This window comes from Sinohyriopsis cumingii, chromosome 15, assembly GCF_028554795.1.
Source record: "Sinohyriopsis cumingii isolate HCF-2022 chromosome 15, ASM2855479v2, whole genome shotgun sequence".
NCBI classification, from domain to species: Eukaryota; Metazoa; Mollusca; class Bivalvia; order Unionida; family Unionidae; genus Sinohyriopsis; species Sinohyriopsis cumingii.
The window spans coordinates 32,637,093-32,652,594 of NC_142975.1; the positions used below are offsets into that span (position 1 = coordinate 32,637,093).

Consider the following 15,502-nt stretch of genomic DNA (forward strand, 5'->3'; position numbering starts at 1 on the left):
GTTATATCATGAACAATAGTGTATATAAATTGTTATATCATGAACAATAGTCTATACAGATTGTTATATCATGAACAATAATCTGTACAAACTGGTATATCATGAACATTAATCTATACAGACTAGTATATCATGAACAATAATCTGTACAAATTGTTATTCCATGAACAATAATCTATACAAATTGGCATACCATGAACAATTAGTAGATTAATTTTGTATTCTAGCATGAATGTGATAATGGGCATATAGTTAATCTTTGTCGTTCCATCCAGCATTCCATTCATTGATACTTCTGTTTGAGTGTTGTGCCAAATTCATTTTTTAGGCACACTGTTAAGTAATTTGTGTTAATAAACACATTTTTGCTTTAAGGGATTACATTCATGAATGAGGGATCACTGAACCTTGTGTTTTTATTTGATTTCTTTCCTACATTTCAGAGTGATGACCAGGTTTATGGTAGAATGGGAAATCGTTACAAGTCCAAGCTTGAGACCGAGTCCCTATACCAGTTTTATAACAAGGACAAGATTGTTAGGGCTAGCAGAAGGAAGACAGTCTATGTCAGCAGTGATGAAAGTGGTATATAAACATGCATTCTTGCAAACACACACACACACACAGGGTCTGCATCATAGATGTGATTAAATGTGTATGTTGGGGTTTGTCATTGAAAGAGCTTTCTTCAGCTTTAAATTTAAGGATGTGCTTAAACTGGGGCCCAACTTAACATTGAGATAATGTAATTATAGAACTCTTTTTATGAGTGGGGGCCGTAAAAAATCACCTGCAAGCCTGTAGTAGAACCACCCTGATCCAGGCTAATATTCCATTGGCAGACTGCCCGGTTATCTAAACCAGTAGCCTACTGGCGGCTTGCCCAATTATCTGGTCTTTAGCCTATGCTGTTTGCTCAATTAAGTTGGCTCATAGCCTTCTGGCAGCTTGCCAAGTTATCTACCAATTAGGTTGGCTAATAGCCTGTTGGCAGCTTGTCAAGATATCTAGACCAATAGCCAAATGGCAGCTTGTCCAAATATCCTTTTTAATAGCCTACTGGCAGCATGTCCAGTTATCCAATTATGTTGGCCAGTAGTCTATTGGCTGCTAGTCCACATATCTAGGTCATTAATCTACTGCATCATGTCCAGTTGAGGAAACTTGTTATTTATTAATATAGCTCTCCTGTCAAATAAAAAAAGTTATGAAATATTACAATTTATTACCCTTAAAGCACTGTATAGTTTTGTAGCACAAGATCTCACCATGCTGAATAGCTTAAGAGAAGAAATAGAAATTGCATTTTATTTTAATTTGCCTGTATTTTAATTAGACTTGGAATTCTCAGTTTCTACACTGAATTTTGAAATACCACGAAATAGTGAGTTGACCAGCATGCCGTCTATTTCTGTCCATCCAGCATTCTGAACATGAACCGTGTTGGAAGTCTGCCATTTCAGATGTTCTAGGTAGCCTGTATTTTAAACAAGCATTTGTAAACTTCCTTGAATGCAAGGTTAAATCTATTACAGAATGCTTATTCCAGGGCCCAGTGTATCAGTCAGATTTTAGTCTTAGATCATTCATGTCAAGTGTCCAGATGTGTAAACAGTTGCCATTCTGAAAATGACATACATTGTTACAAGACCTCTACTGGTGGTGCAATGTATGTTGCGATAAGCACTTTAATGGTTAGAAAGTTATTTTCAGTTAACAGTAATAATATCACAAAATTGGATGAAAGAAATTAAAGTGCAATTATTTTATATGTAAATAACTACCTTGTACTGACATAATAAATAAAGACAGTTTGGTAGATATTTGGAGTTGAAACTATTATTTATTTATACTCAGAATGGTAAGATAATTTCATACCCTCAGAGGCAAGGCTTTTCATTTGAAAACATGGCTTTTCTTCTGGAGCATAGGAGATATTGTGATGTCCTATGAAAATCTTTCCCCATATTATATACCTTTCACCTGTTTTTCTTAACTGTTTGATAGAGATGAACCCAATTGTACAACTATCTTATCTATTTTCAGAGGGGTATTAGTTTTTGGTAATCCCTCTTGTAATCCCCTAGGAAAATTTGAAGCCAAATGTTAAAAAATACAAATTATAGTGAAATTTATTAATATTGTTTGTAAGTTTTTAATATCAGTCTTAACATAGGAAACAATACTATATGTAATAGAATTTGGGTTTTCACCATGTGAGGTGGTATGGAATTTTATTACAGAGAACAGTGTTTAGGTGGGGTTAATGTAATTAAGTTTTTTTTAAAATAACTGATGCCATCATATTTTCTCTAGATTTAATATTGACAATGTTTATTAATGTTTGATACTGGAACTGTTTATTTTTCCAGATGAATCCAATTCAAGTATATATGAGGACATGTCAGAATTTTGTATCAAAGCAAGACAAAAGTCTGATAATGACAATTCAACAACAACACGACAGGACAGCAAAGTGGGAAAGGAGAAAGAGCCCACTTTGAAACCCTCCACTCTGGAACTCTTGAGCAAGAAAGGAATAAGCATGCGAGTACTTTGGGCGGAAATGGAAGAGGTATAGAATTATCTTTCAAAATAAGACAATGTAAATTGAACTGAAAGGTAATTGATTTTAATTCATGTTAACTTAATTTAATCAATAATTATTTATTTAAATTAATTATTAATCCAGTAAGCATACAAGTACTTTGGGTGGAAATGGAAATGGTATTGCCTTATTTATCAAAAAAGATGATGGAAATTGAACTGAAATGGAATTGATTAATTGATTCTATTTCATGATGGAACTAATTTTAAATTTAGTTTCGTTATTTCCCCTTTCTCAATTTTGTAGAACTTATTAATCTCAGAGTGATGTGTGTGTCTATATATATATATATATATATATATATATATATATATATATATATATATATAAGCTGTCAATAGCAACCATCAGTGAAACATGCAGAACTGGCCTTTGTACACAGGTGGCTTCTATACACAGGTTAACCTTTCAAAATCAGTTATTTAGTAAACTCCATGCACCAACAAATATTGATATTATTATTATTGTTATTTTTATTATTATTATTATTGTTATTATTATTATTAAGTTATTAAGATTGTTCAACAAAATCATAAAATATGCTTATACACCACTCCCTCAATAACTTGTGACCTAATAACTCACAAACCCGCTTATAACATGGGGTCAGACGTGGCTCCCATTTTGTAAACCAGAAAATACCCCAAAAATTGATCCCTGTTTGTTGAACTTGAAGAAAATCACAATCAAAATTGGTAATGGAAACTTTGATGTATTGCATGTTTTATCATCGAAAACGGTAGATAGGACCTGGAAATTTTAATCAACACTTTGAAATATCAAATTTAAAAATAGGTCATACAATTTTGTTTACATTTTCTTTCCAAACGACATTCCTAGTACACTGCAATTAATGATATGTAAGGAAATTTTGATCAATGAAAATGTCACGCCAAGTGGAGGCAGTACATTAATAAATAAATACAAACTAAATAATTATTTTATGAATTGAAATTTGTGTTCTAGTTCTATCTTTTAGTTCCTTTGAAGTGTAATCGTCATAAGTGCAATGTGTCCTCTTGCAATTAAACGTAAAGTGCATCAATCTACTGTAACTGCTATGTCCGTGAGCATTTCTCTGAGAACCTATTTAAGTGCCAACCGTATTTTGATAACTGACTTCCGGAAGTGTTTGTTGCATTGTTGTACTGAATTAAAAGCTGGCCTCCTTTGTATTACCACATTAATTATGTCTTTTGAATCAAATAAAGGAGGTGGAATAAAAGAAAAGTTAAAAGGCACCAAAATCCTACAAAGTTACAATCTAGCAGCCCTGGTCTTATATCGGGTGAACTCACATCATTTGATCAATCGAACACTTATAAAGTTATTGTGTATGTAACATAAACTACCTTAAATTAACCGACTCTTTCATAATTGTGATCAAAGATAAGAAGGCAGCCAAGCAAAATGAATACATCGTAAAATAAAGAGCTTGATTTCACAGATACAGACCATTGTGGGCAAGCGAAGTTCAGAGAATTCTTGAACTGCACTTAGAGATATCCTCAAGGATGAAAAGAAGTTTCATTATTACTTCCAAATGAATCTCAACATCAATGTTGTTCTAATTTAACAGTACAAAAATTGAGTTTCGACGTAGACAATTGTCTCATGAAATAAATGTTGCTTGTTTTTGAACAAAAAGATATGTTGTTTGGTGGTGTATCAACTCTCGATTTAACAGGATAATATTAAACACCACTACAGGAACCAGACTCATCAAGAAAACAAAAACCAGTGATGTAATACACACATTTTTTCGCTTACACGTGATGGTTGTTGAAACCAGTTGGAATGATCTTTCATATGTTGGACATTTTGAAAATAAATGTTATGTAAACAGGATAATGAAAAACTTCATTAGAAAAAGTGTGTTATTGAAAATTATTATTGACGCGATTGTAAAATGAGGATTCAGTCAGTAAACAGCCCAGTTCCCTAACGCCGCTCACCCTAATGATTTTCTCAAAGTCAAAGCGATTTTTTTCTCCAATTGTTGGAGGTTCCTCGGTAACTTGTGCCTCGCTTATAATGTCTGTGTTTGTGGACCCCATTGTGCACACATTATCAAGGCAGAGTTTTATGTTGTTCTCTCCTAAATTTATGTTCCACACAGGATTACAGTATCTTGCTCCTTTTAATCCATTATATAAATGAAATCATCACTGACATTAAATAATAACTTATATTTTTATTTTTGCACATGACAAAACAATATCTTCACTATGGATTGACTGTTTATATATGACTGTAGTCAAAGGCACTTGCCTTTACTGATCACTGCCATCTCACCTCAGTCTGCACAAGGTCAAGTCTCAGGCTCAACCAGTGTGGATACCTGAGAAAGCTGCCACTACCTTACTGTGGTTTTCCCAGGTTCTTCATCCACCAATTGTACTGGCTGCCATGTATAGCCTATCATGTGCTGAAAAATGACATTAAACCCGCAAGAAGAAGTATGCCTACTTGTATAAATTTGGCTTGGAAACAGTTTATCCTGGTTCACAAACAATATCCAGATTTGCCAGTTGCTAAACTCATTGAGGTCAAGAAACAGTTGGCTTATGTGAGAGGCCTGGATGAATAGGGAATCAAAAGAAGCCATATACAGCTATATTTGTGACCCATAAACATTTTTTTCACCTACCATTACAGACAAGTTATAAATATTTTAAATAGTGAATCACTCCTGACCCTAATGAAAAGAGATGTAATGCATATTTCTTCTCAAAGATAAATGTTTTCATCAGAGAAGGCTTTAATTCACAGACAGACAGACAGATATCAAACTATACCTATCACAGTGGCACATAAAGCACCTATCACAGTGGCACATAAAACAACTTCCATTTCTGCTGTAGTAACTGTTTTCCCACCATCCAGCAAATTAATTGTTTGACCCTTCACCCTCATGATAAAACCTGCCTGGCTTTTGAATGTAACATGTTGACACCTTAGAATTACATTGTTAATGTGACTGGAGGACAATGAGTACTAGTGAAATAAGAAATTTGTGCACATTGATTCACACGATATTCTTTTATTTAAACATGATATTCTTTTATTCAAACAATCTCTTCCACGCAAAGCAAAATGTTTGCTTGCATTGACTGAGCAGTCACTGTTGCGATGCTGAAGTGACTGCTTAATTCATAAAGCAGGTGACCATTACCCATATGACATTTATATAGCAAATTTGCTGTGGGAATTAGAATGGCTATTGTGACCATATATATATATATATATATATATATATATATATATATATATATATATATATATATATATATATACACAAAACTACTTCTTCCTAAATACCTTATGAGGACTACTATGACTTTGCAAATTCAGAAAGGCTAAATGTTTTAGCTAAGAAAGTTGAAAGTTGCCTGCCTACAAAGGTGGCAGATGAAGAGTGATCTCCCCTTGATAATGTATTGGTGCCAAATCACAGAAATGCTACAGTTACTACTAATTCTTGTGCCAAGTAGCATTCTTTCTTCTAATGAAAGCCTCACTATACATGTGCAAGAAATTTGGAAGTTATTTTACCTTAAAGCAAGTTGGAGCAGTTTTCTCTTAAAATGGAAGTATACTACATCTATAATTTTCCAACTTTCTTTTTTTCTGTCTATCCTAGAATTAACTTTGTCATGCTCACACAGTTAGGTGCCCCTTGCACTCAAATTCATGGGTCACTAGTGCATCCTGTCATGTTGATGTAGCTTTATCTTATATGCAGGTACTGTGTGTGATATAATAAAAGCGCGATGTAAATTGCAGTAAAATTGGATAATAGAGGTAGGTATTTTCTGTACATAGTTTTTAGTCATTGCATCCACTTGCATTTATTGAAAGTGATGCTTTGTTGACTTTACCTGTACAGGCAGTTTATTTTTGTTCCTAAAGGTTAATTTATAGTAGAATTTGTTTTATAATGATCACTTTATACACTTCTCCCTTGATAACTCGTGTACTTTGGGGTAAAAAAACAAGGACCATACTATAAACAAGAGTGCAAGTTACCAAATGACCTCAGAAAAATTAATTTCTTATGGGGTGCCATATTTTCTAATGAAATCGTTTGTTTTTGGTATAAATTACCTTTATTTCAAGAGACCCAGATTCTGAAAGATGATGAAAAACATAACTCCAAGAGGTTTCAAATAATACATACACATGTGCTTTGTTGTGTACCTGCTAAACATTGTGCATTATCTCACTGCTTGCACAACAACAAAAAACAGGATTCCTCTTGTTCAAATAGTGGAGACATTTGTTTAATGTAAAAAGCGTCAACAGTCGGAACTTAGTTAAGTTTTGAAAGAAACACTGTTGGAAATAACTGTGATGGTTGATTGCCATTTGTCATTTTTTAATACAAGATGACATATCACATTTGTGATGATTACACTTAAAGCAAATTAATATATTACACACAAAATATACTTGACCAAACTTTTTTCATTGCTGTTTGTTTCTTAAAGTGTTGCCATCAGAAATCATGAGCTATGTAATAATATTTTCAACTTTAAAAATTGTATTATTATAAGAGGATAATTTCATGATACTGATTCAGATTTCCAGACACTGTTGTTTTCAGCAATAAAATGAGCTGCATATCAGGGTTTCATTTACCAATTTTGATCATGATTTTCTTCATGTTCAGCAAGTAAGGGTCAAATCTTTAGGGCAATTTCTAGGGGAAAAAGGGATCCACACCAGCAAGTTACCTGATTGGAAGTTATCAAGGGAGCATTGCAAGTATTAATAGCAATACTATTTTTACCTGTGTAGGCTGCCATGTAGATCATTCATACAGATACATTTTCATATTGTGTGTATCATGGTATATTCACTCTGAGTTCATAATGCAGGATGCATGCCTGGTTACACCTGTATGCATTCCCTGCTCTATATTTGTTGTACAGATGGGCAGGACAAAGTATGAGCTATGTAATAATTAGAAATAAGATAAGGACAGCTATTCTGCACGTCTAACTTGCTCCAGTTGCCACTACATGAATACCTGTCAGATTTGAGCCTCTTGGACTGAGTGTCAGCGGGTTCTGGTACTGGTGGGTACAAAATGCAGAGAATCTGTTTTGAGGCACAAGGATGTCAAGCGTACATGCTGATGTCACTTCAGTGAATGATTTGCTTTTTGAATTGTATCGCACTTCAGAAGGCTGATCAACCATGAAGTGATCCAAATTATCCTGGATAGGGATAGTTTAGACTCCACCCCACCCCCTGACTACCTCAACATGGCTAACCTTTTCAGCTGAATCAGTAAGTCTTAATACCACATGAGCTTGATAGGCAATTGTCTTCACTGAAGCAAGATCAAAATTAAATCAAGCCAACTTGGGCACTGTCGTGCACATCAGAAGTACGGACTGGTTCTGCAAATCGTATATTCCTAAACTGGACAACATCATGCAAGATAAAAAAGACACTGTTCTTGTACAACCAGTCTCTGCCATATGTCTCAGATCACAAGAGGCCATCACCAGTTGATCTTACCCTTTAAGCCAAAAGATGGAAGGTCTTTGTCCAAGTTTGCCTATCCACTACCACACAGGCACTCTCATTGATCAGCATTTCCAGCAAAGGGTCACAAGTCACTTAGTAATGCACCTGGTGCTCAGTTCACTGCTACATTACACACACTGGATGTGTATTCTCTTTGTTCTCATGCATTTGTCAGTCAGAGGGATGACTTATTTAACAATTGTTTGGAGGTGATTGTATCCCAACCAGGACTCATAGGCTGCCTCTTTATACACTTTTCCCCAGCTACATTTCACAGTGTACAGGATTCATTGGCATTGCCACATTCACCTGGAGATGAATTATGCTTAAAAGCTCCACTGTCTTTGCTAGAACTCAGTACAACAAGAAATGACTGCCTTCTGAGCATTGATTGAGAAAGTCTTTTGCTTGTTGCCACTATAGTTTTTTCCTCCTCCTTCTCCATCAGTAACCTCATCTAAAGTTGTGTCAAAGTTCACATGTTAAGCAGGGATGAATTGGCATTTAAAATGTTATCACAATCTGGTATGGAGCCCCGAGTGGCCAAATGGTCAAAAGCACTATCCGTTACAGATCACTGCCATCTCACCTCTGTCTGCATGGGTTCAAGTCTCAGATTCAGCCAATGTGGGTATGTGAGAAAGCTTGCTAGTAGCTTCTCGTGGGTCGATGGTTCTTTCCGAGGTTTTCCCGGGTTCTTCCTCCACCAATAATACTGGCCGCCATGTAAAGCCTATCGTGTGCTGAAAAATGGCGTTAAACCCTACAACAGCAACAACAACAACAATCTGGCATAGTTGCTGTTCTTTACACAGACAATTACAAAACCCTAGTGTCAAATGACTCTTCTCTTGCAGTGATACATTTTTTTTTACTATGATATTCCATATGGCCCATACTTCAGTTTTTTGTATGGACGTCCCAGTAGTAGACATTGCAGCCATGGGGATGCCAAATGCCAACTCAGTATGCATGACTAGATGTCTTTATAGTGACATGCGGTGGTTGGTGCTGAATATCCTTACAGTGGATTCTGTGTTGGACTTCATTTTGATAGCAATCTTCCAACAAGCAGAAAACCTTTTGTCGTCTCCCACCTCGAATCTCACAGGACATGTTTGGGAGTCCGTTTCATGAATGGCACAAGTTTGCCTAGAAGGCTGGATTTGCAAGTTAGTAGTTTTCCTCGAGATAACCTGATCAATTAAAGTATTGTAGAAAAACATTATCTATATCTGCAACAATCTGATAATATCGCTCCTATTCCATCAAGCGATGTGAACAGTCAGTAGAGATCAAATCAGTCTGCTGATGAAGTCCTTAGCATGAAGATGAAAGCTTCAGGTTAACTATCTCAATATTGTTTTTGTATGTGACTGAAAAGTTAAAAATATTGTCAAATATAAATATCATTGAAAGATCATATTTTACTGGAAAAATATTGGTTTCTCTACATTTAACTTTGTTCAGTGCATACATCCGGCAGTGGTCTGTTTTGTTGTTTATCTGGACAGAAAACTCAAAGATTTCCTACAAGATGTCATAAAGGATGCAGATAATGTACCCACCATTCTATCACAGAAAGATGTAGTGTCTGGGGCTTGCAAATACAAATTTCGGTAATCATTGTTTTTGTTGTTATTATTATTATTATTGTTGTTATTACATTATTATTATTATTATTATTATTATTATTATTATCTTTGCATTACTTTAGGTGAAAAATGGTGGAATTTTGGAAACCATTACACCACAGGAGAGGAAAATTCAAGAGGTATGTCTTTTGCATGACGGACATTTGGAAAAAGTTTTTTCTTTGCGAGATCAGCAGTTATTTGGAGAAACAAAATATTTTAGTAGTGTTTGTCTTTATCATATGATGAAATATCAGAATTTGCAAATTCTTGCTTGTAAATTGTTTCCCAATTTACTAATAGTTTTCCTTGCTCACAAATTTACAAATTTCCTGTCTCATTTAGTTTTCTGAGGTCTCATTAGGTATGGAAGAGTACTACGGTTACTCATGGTCTTTGAAGACATTTAAAATCTCATTATTTCTTTGACTTGATGGCCATATATTTGTAATTGATTAAAATTTGCAATGGTAAAACAACCCATTTTTTAGACTAGTGGAGATGTGGATTATATCTCAATAGCTTTCACATGACAGGCATGTTTAAATTGGATAGATCAACACTCAGGATTAATCAGTGATTCTGTATGACGCGTGTCTGAAAGCAAGAGTTTAGTTCTGTGCAGTTTTATGAAGCATGAAGTCCTTATTGTGTCTGCTAGATTGGCACAGTGCCTTTTTTCCCATGCTATTCTTTTACAGAGTACCCAGTCACTGTTATCCTGATAATAATTTTAGGAGATAACTTCCCATTTACCAAGTCAGTTTTGTAAAGATGAAAATAAAAAACAGAACCATATATTTCTTTTTAGATGACTTGTAGGTCAGCTGTGGTTGATCGATAGCTACGACTGATTGATAGCTGTGATTGATCAATAATTACTTTGGTGTGATTTGTCTGTGATGCATTAAGCACAAGGAGACCTTAAAGCATTTTCTTTCTTTTATTGTTTTTTGGGCATGTATGAAATTAGTCAGAGAATGAGCATTTTACAAGTCATTGACCCAGATTGGCAAGTCATTGACCCAGATTGGCAAGTGCTCAGAACCTAGAAATTATTAATGTGGCATTTTTTTTAGAAGACTTGTATATTACATTAAAAACAAGAAACTCTGTTTTGCTTTGGATGTGTTAAACATATAAAGGTATACAAACATATATAAAAAATGTCATTCTGAAAAGAAAACTTGCATACAGGTTATACCACATCAAATCAGTCACATAAAAACTTGAACGCAGTACATCTACATAAACTAGTAGCCAGTAGTCAAGAGTTTAATACCCATATAAATTAAACATTTTGCCTTTTTCATAATTTAAAATTGACATCAGGCAATCAGTATAAATATGAGGACAAAAATGGAGATTAGTGTACATTTTGTCACGCTAATCATGTTTCCAGGGATACATTAGAATGATTGGGACTATGCATTTAGTCACACTAATCATGTTTCTATGGATACATTAGAATGATTGGGACAATATATTTGGTCTCACTAATCGCATTTCCAGTGCCATTTGCCATGGATATGGGACTGGGAAATAAATTTGTACAGCCCTACAGGGGTACATTTGAATAATTGGGGCTGTACATTTGGTCACACTAATCATGTTTCCATGAATACATTAGAATGATTGGGACTATACATTTGGTCACACTAATCATGTTTCCATGGATACATTATAATGAATGGGACTATTCATTATATCAATTATATTTGACAAATTTTCCTTTCAGTATGAGCACATGAAATTTGGGAAAGTGTAGTTCTTTTATGTTTTATTGTTGTGCGTGTACATGTAATTTTTATGTCATTTAACATGGTTCCCATTGTCATCATGCTTGTTATCTCCGTGCTGCTGACAATGGGGTCATAGGTTTGCAGGTTTGTTGTAATATAAGAAAAGCTATTTCAAATGTAAATGGTTTTCTGCTCCCTCTTGTCTTGGACAAAACTGTAACACTTAAAAATTGAAATATTCTTTTAAAAAAGGCCAGAGGGGAAAATTTTTGCCCTATCTGAAAATCCTGGTGAAATCAGCGGTTTTTATATTAGCTTTGAATAATCACTTTCTTGATATTAGCTGTGAATAATCATTTTTTTTTATGTTGGCTGTAAATGATCACTGTTTTTTATGCTTTGAATAATCAAGATCTTTTTCCATTTCAGTCCATGTTTGAGATAATATCGTCAGAGGCAACATACTTGAAGAGTTTGAATGTCTTGATTAATGTGTTCCTTATGAGCTCCGAGTTTTCCTCGAACATGTCCGATCGCTGCGTTATTACCAAGCAACAAAGACATATAATTTTTTCTAATATTGGTGCAATCAGGGATGCCAGTGAAAGGTGCACAAATGTTTTTCCATTTTATTCCGATGTTTTTCCGGGTGTACATTGTACTAAAATTTGTTTGAAAGTACTCTCCTATGTTACATTCATAAAATGTGGCTCGGTTCCGCACATCTATTGAGATGGGAACAGAATTAGTGTGTCAACAGCTTAAAAAAATTTTCATGGCATAGAAATGACAGATTTCATTACTAACATAAGGATTATGTATTTACCATTCGGAAGCTATTAATCTGCTGTTGCAGATTTTCTGTTAGTTTCTTAATGTCAAAAGTACCAATAGTTTGTAGCACAAATTTTACACAGTAAAGTCTGTTAAATTATTTTATGTTTCAGTAATTACAAAAACAATAGATAATAAATGAAATTAGACTCTTCATGGAAATAGTTGAACGTTTCAAAACAGAGGTCAGTAAAACAATATTCTCAAACGTTTGACATAATGAAAACTGTTTGGTATCAAGCTGAAGCAGAGACTCGTTTTTATCATATAATCATGGATGATATTGCAGACATGTGTATGGATATTAACTACCATAATAAACGTTATGAGGCATTAGTTATCTGTAGTCTCATGACCTCTGGAAGCATGACACAGTAGATACCTTTGACTGGTCATTAGTGAAATCTTTTTCTCCAGATTTGTTGGATAGTATTATCATTTATCTAACATTAATATCTTTCTCATAACGGCTTGTTTGGAAAATGTTTAATGAACTACATTGATTGGTTAGTAGTTTCACTTATGGGTGGCATGGTGCATGATGGGTGAAAAGTATGGATACTAACTACTGTAATAAATATTAAGAGGTGTTATCTGTAGTCTCATGACCTCTGGAAGCATGACACAGTAGATACCAAAATAAAATGTCAGATTAGAAGGGTACAACCTGATATGTAGACGTAATGAGCACCATATTCAGTTTTACGTTTGCAGTTGGGCAGCACTTTATATGCAGGTAATATGATACGTTTTCCTTCTATTTTGTCTAGATTCTTGGCGGACCTAGAGGCTACGTGGCAGAAATCTGTGCTCCTGTCAGATGTTTGTGATATTATTTCAAAACATGCCATCAGGAATTTTGAGTGCTATGTACGATATTGTAGCAATCAAATGTACCAGGACAGGGCAGTGTCAGCTCTCAGGTATAGAATAAAATTGGGTAGACACATGAATACATGCATGTACATGGGTACAGTGACATAGATGTTAATTGATTTTGTTTTAATTGATTAGATTCTATCTTTTATATGCATACTATAGAGGTATACTCACATTGGTCTGTCTTAATGCTATATCATATTTTAGTGAGTATTAGTAAATATCAGCAATTATCATCAGTTGGGGCCCTGAGTGGCCAAGTGGTCTAAAGCTCACACCATTATGGATCACTGCCATCTCACCTGTCTGCGTTGGTTCAAGTCTCGGGTTCGGCCAATGTGGGTATGTGAGAAAGCTTGCTAGTAGCTTCTCGTTGGTCAGTGGTTCTTTCTGGGGTTTCCTCTGGTTCTTTCTCCACCATTTATACTGGCCGCCATGTATAGCCTATCTTTTGCTGAAAAAAGGTGTTAAACCCTACAACAACAACAACAACAACATCATCATCTGTTAAAATAGAAGCTTTATTAGCCAGTCAGTATTTGCAATCTTGGAAAAAAGGCTTGATATAGGCAAATTGAAATTTATAAGTTACTTTTTATCCAGCATGCTTAACACTACTCAATTTTCATATATCTTTGAAAATTATGAGCAAGTTATATTCTTCAGCTGTACTGATCATAAACCAGAATCTTATCCTATCTTGTTATCACTTACTTCTTCTAAACTTCAAGGAGGATCACCATGCAACTTTACATATGCATTAACTCCATGATCTTCTTGGTCCTAAATGAAAATGGTACTACTTGGACATCCAGTATGGCCACAAGAGCAACCATCTTGAAAATCTCAATATAGCTACTCCTACTGAATGGAAAGTCAAATTGACATCAAAAAGATATTCTGTATGTCTAGTTAGTCCCAAATGAAAATGGTATATATCCCGTGCCTAATATAGCCACCGCAGTAGCTCTCTTTAAAATATTTTTATTGGTACTCTTCTGAATGTATGGTGATATCAACATAGTGTTATCACTAAAACAACTTAAGATGTTTCATTGGTCCCAAATGAAAATAGTGCCACTCACGCATCCAATATGTCTGCCACAGTGGCCATCTTCAAAGTCTTGCCATTATTTCACCTGAAAGACCGGTCATACTAGTGTGGGATTTACCGGTCATACTAGTGGGGGGGTTTCCGGTTATACTAGTGTGGGGTTTTCTGGTAATACTAGTGTGGGATTTTCTGGTCATACCGTGTGGGGTTTTCTCAGAAAAACTTTTTATGATGTCAGGTTGGTAGTAAATAAACATGGTGCTGATCTGACCATCAGTATGGCCACCACAATTATCATCATGAAAATCTTATTATTGCTTATCCTCCTAGATGGCTGGATATTGTGCTTCTCCAAAAGAAATTTTATGATATATGTTGGTCCTAGATGGAAATTTTACAAATCTGAGATACCCAATATGACCGCAATGTCATCCATCTTCAAAATCTTGCTATTGATATGTCTCCAAAACAGAAAGTCTGATGAACACCAGAAGACTTCTTATAATGTCTTATTGTTCCTAAATTAAAATTGTGTTGATTTCTACATCTAATAATAGAAAATCATGTTTTTGTTACTCCTCTTAGAAAGTCATTTTGGCACAGGGTTAAATCAGAGGTATTTATTATGGTGTCTGGTTGGTCCTAAAATGCTGCAAACTGATCATCAATATGGCCACCATGATGGCCATCTTTAAAATAGTGTTATCTCTACTCCTCGATGCCGATATCAATATGAAGTTTCCACAAACAGACTTCTTATGATACTGAGATACCTGTCTTGAAATCTTGCTGTCACTACTCCCCCTTGGGCTTTTCACCAAATGACTTTAAATGGTATGTACTTTGACCTGAATTAAATTGGTGCCTAGTGGATTATGTCTACCACAGTATTTAATTTTAAAATATTGTTATCACTGAAGAATATCAGAGATGGTTTCTGTGTTCAATAGTTGAAAGGAAGAAATGGTTTTATATGTAACTCCATGACATTATTTTTGAGCATTAGAGAATCAGTCCTAAAGTGAAAGAAAATGCTGTAGTTGTGACTGATTGTTAAGTGAACACAGGTATAAGACTTTTTTTTCCTCATCTGAGTTAAAAGATAAATTCTCAGGAAGACATTACAGGTATCACCTAGTGAATAAGTCTGGTGGTCAGAAATTAAGATGACTTTTTTACCCTATGTAAATATTACATCAAGATCTTTATTTAT

The 15,502-nt window shown here is 34.8% G+C and overlaps 1 protein-coding gene across 3 annotated transcripts in view; it reads left to right on the top strand.

The window, feature by feature from the left end:
- The window catches only part of LOC149781515 (uncharacterized), a 169,443-nt gene that overhangs the window by 125,060 nt on the left and 28,881 nt on the right, over nucleotides 1-15,502 (top strand). For all 3 annotated transcript variants that reach the window (XM_089935596.1, XM_089935598.1, XM_089935597.1), the window contains exons 9-13: nucleotides 444-585; nucleotides 2,373-2,575; nucleotides 9,864-9,920; nucleotides 11,952-12,130; nucleotides 13,127-13,279. In XM_089935596.1, coding sequence (XP_089791722.1) covers nucleotides 444-585; nucleotides 2,373-2,575; nucleotides 9,864-9,920; nucleotides 11,952-12,130; nucleotides 13,127-13,279 — 734 coding nt within the window. The remainder of the gene's footprint in view (nucleotides 1-443; nucleotides 586-2,372; nucleotides 2,576-9,863; nucleotides 9,921-11,951; nucleotides 12,131-13,126; nucleotides 13,280-15,502) is intronic.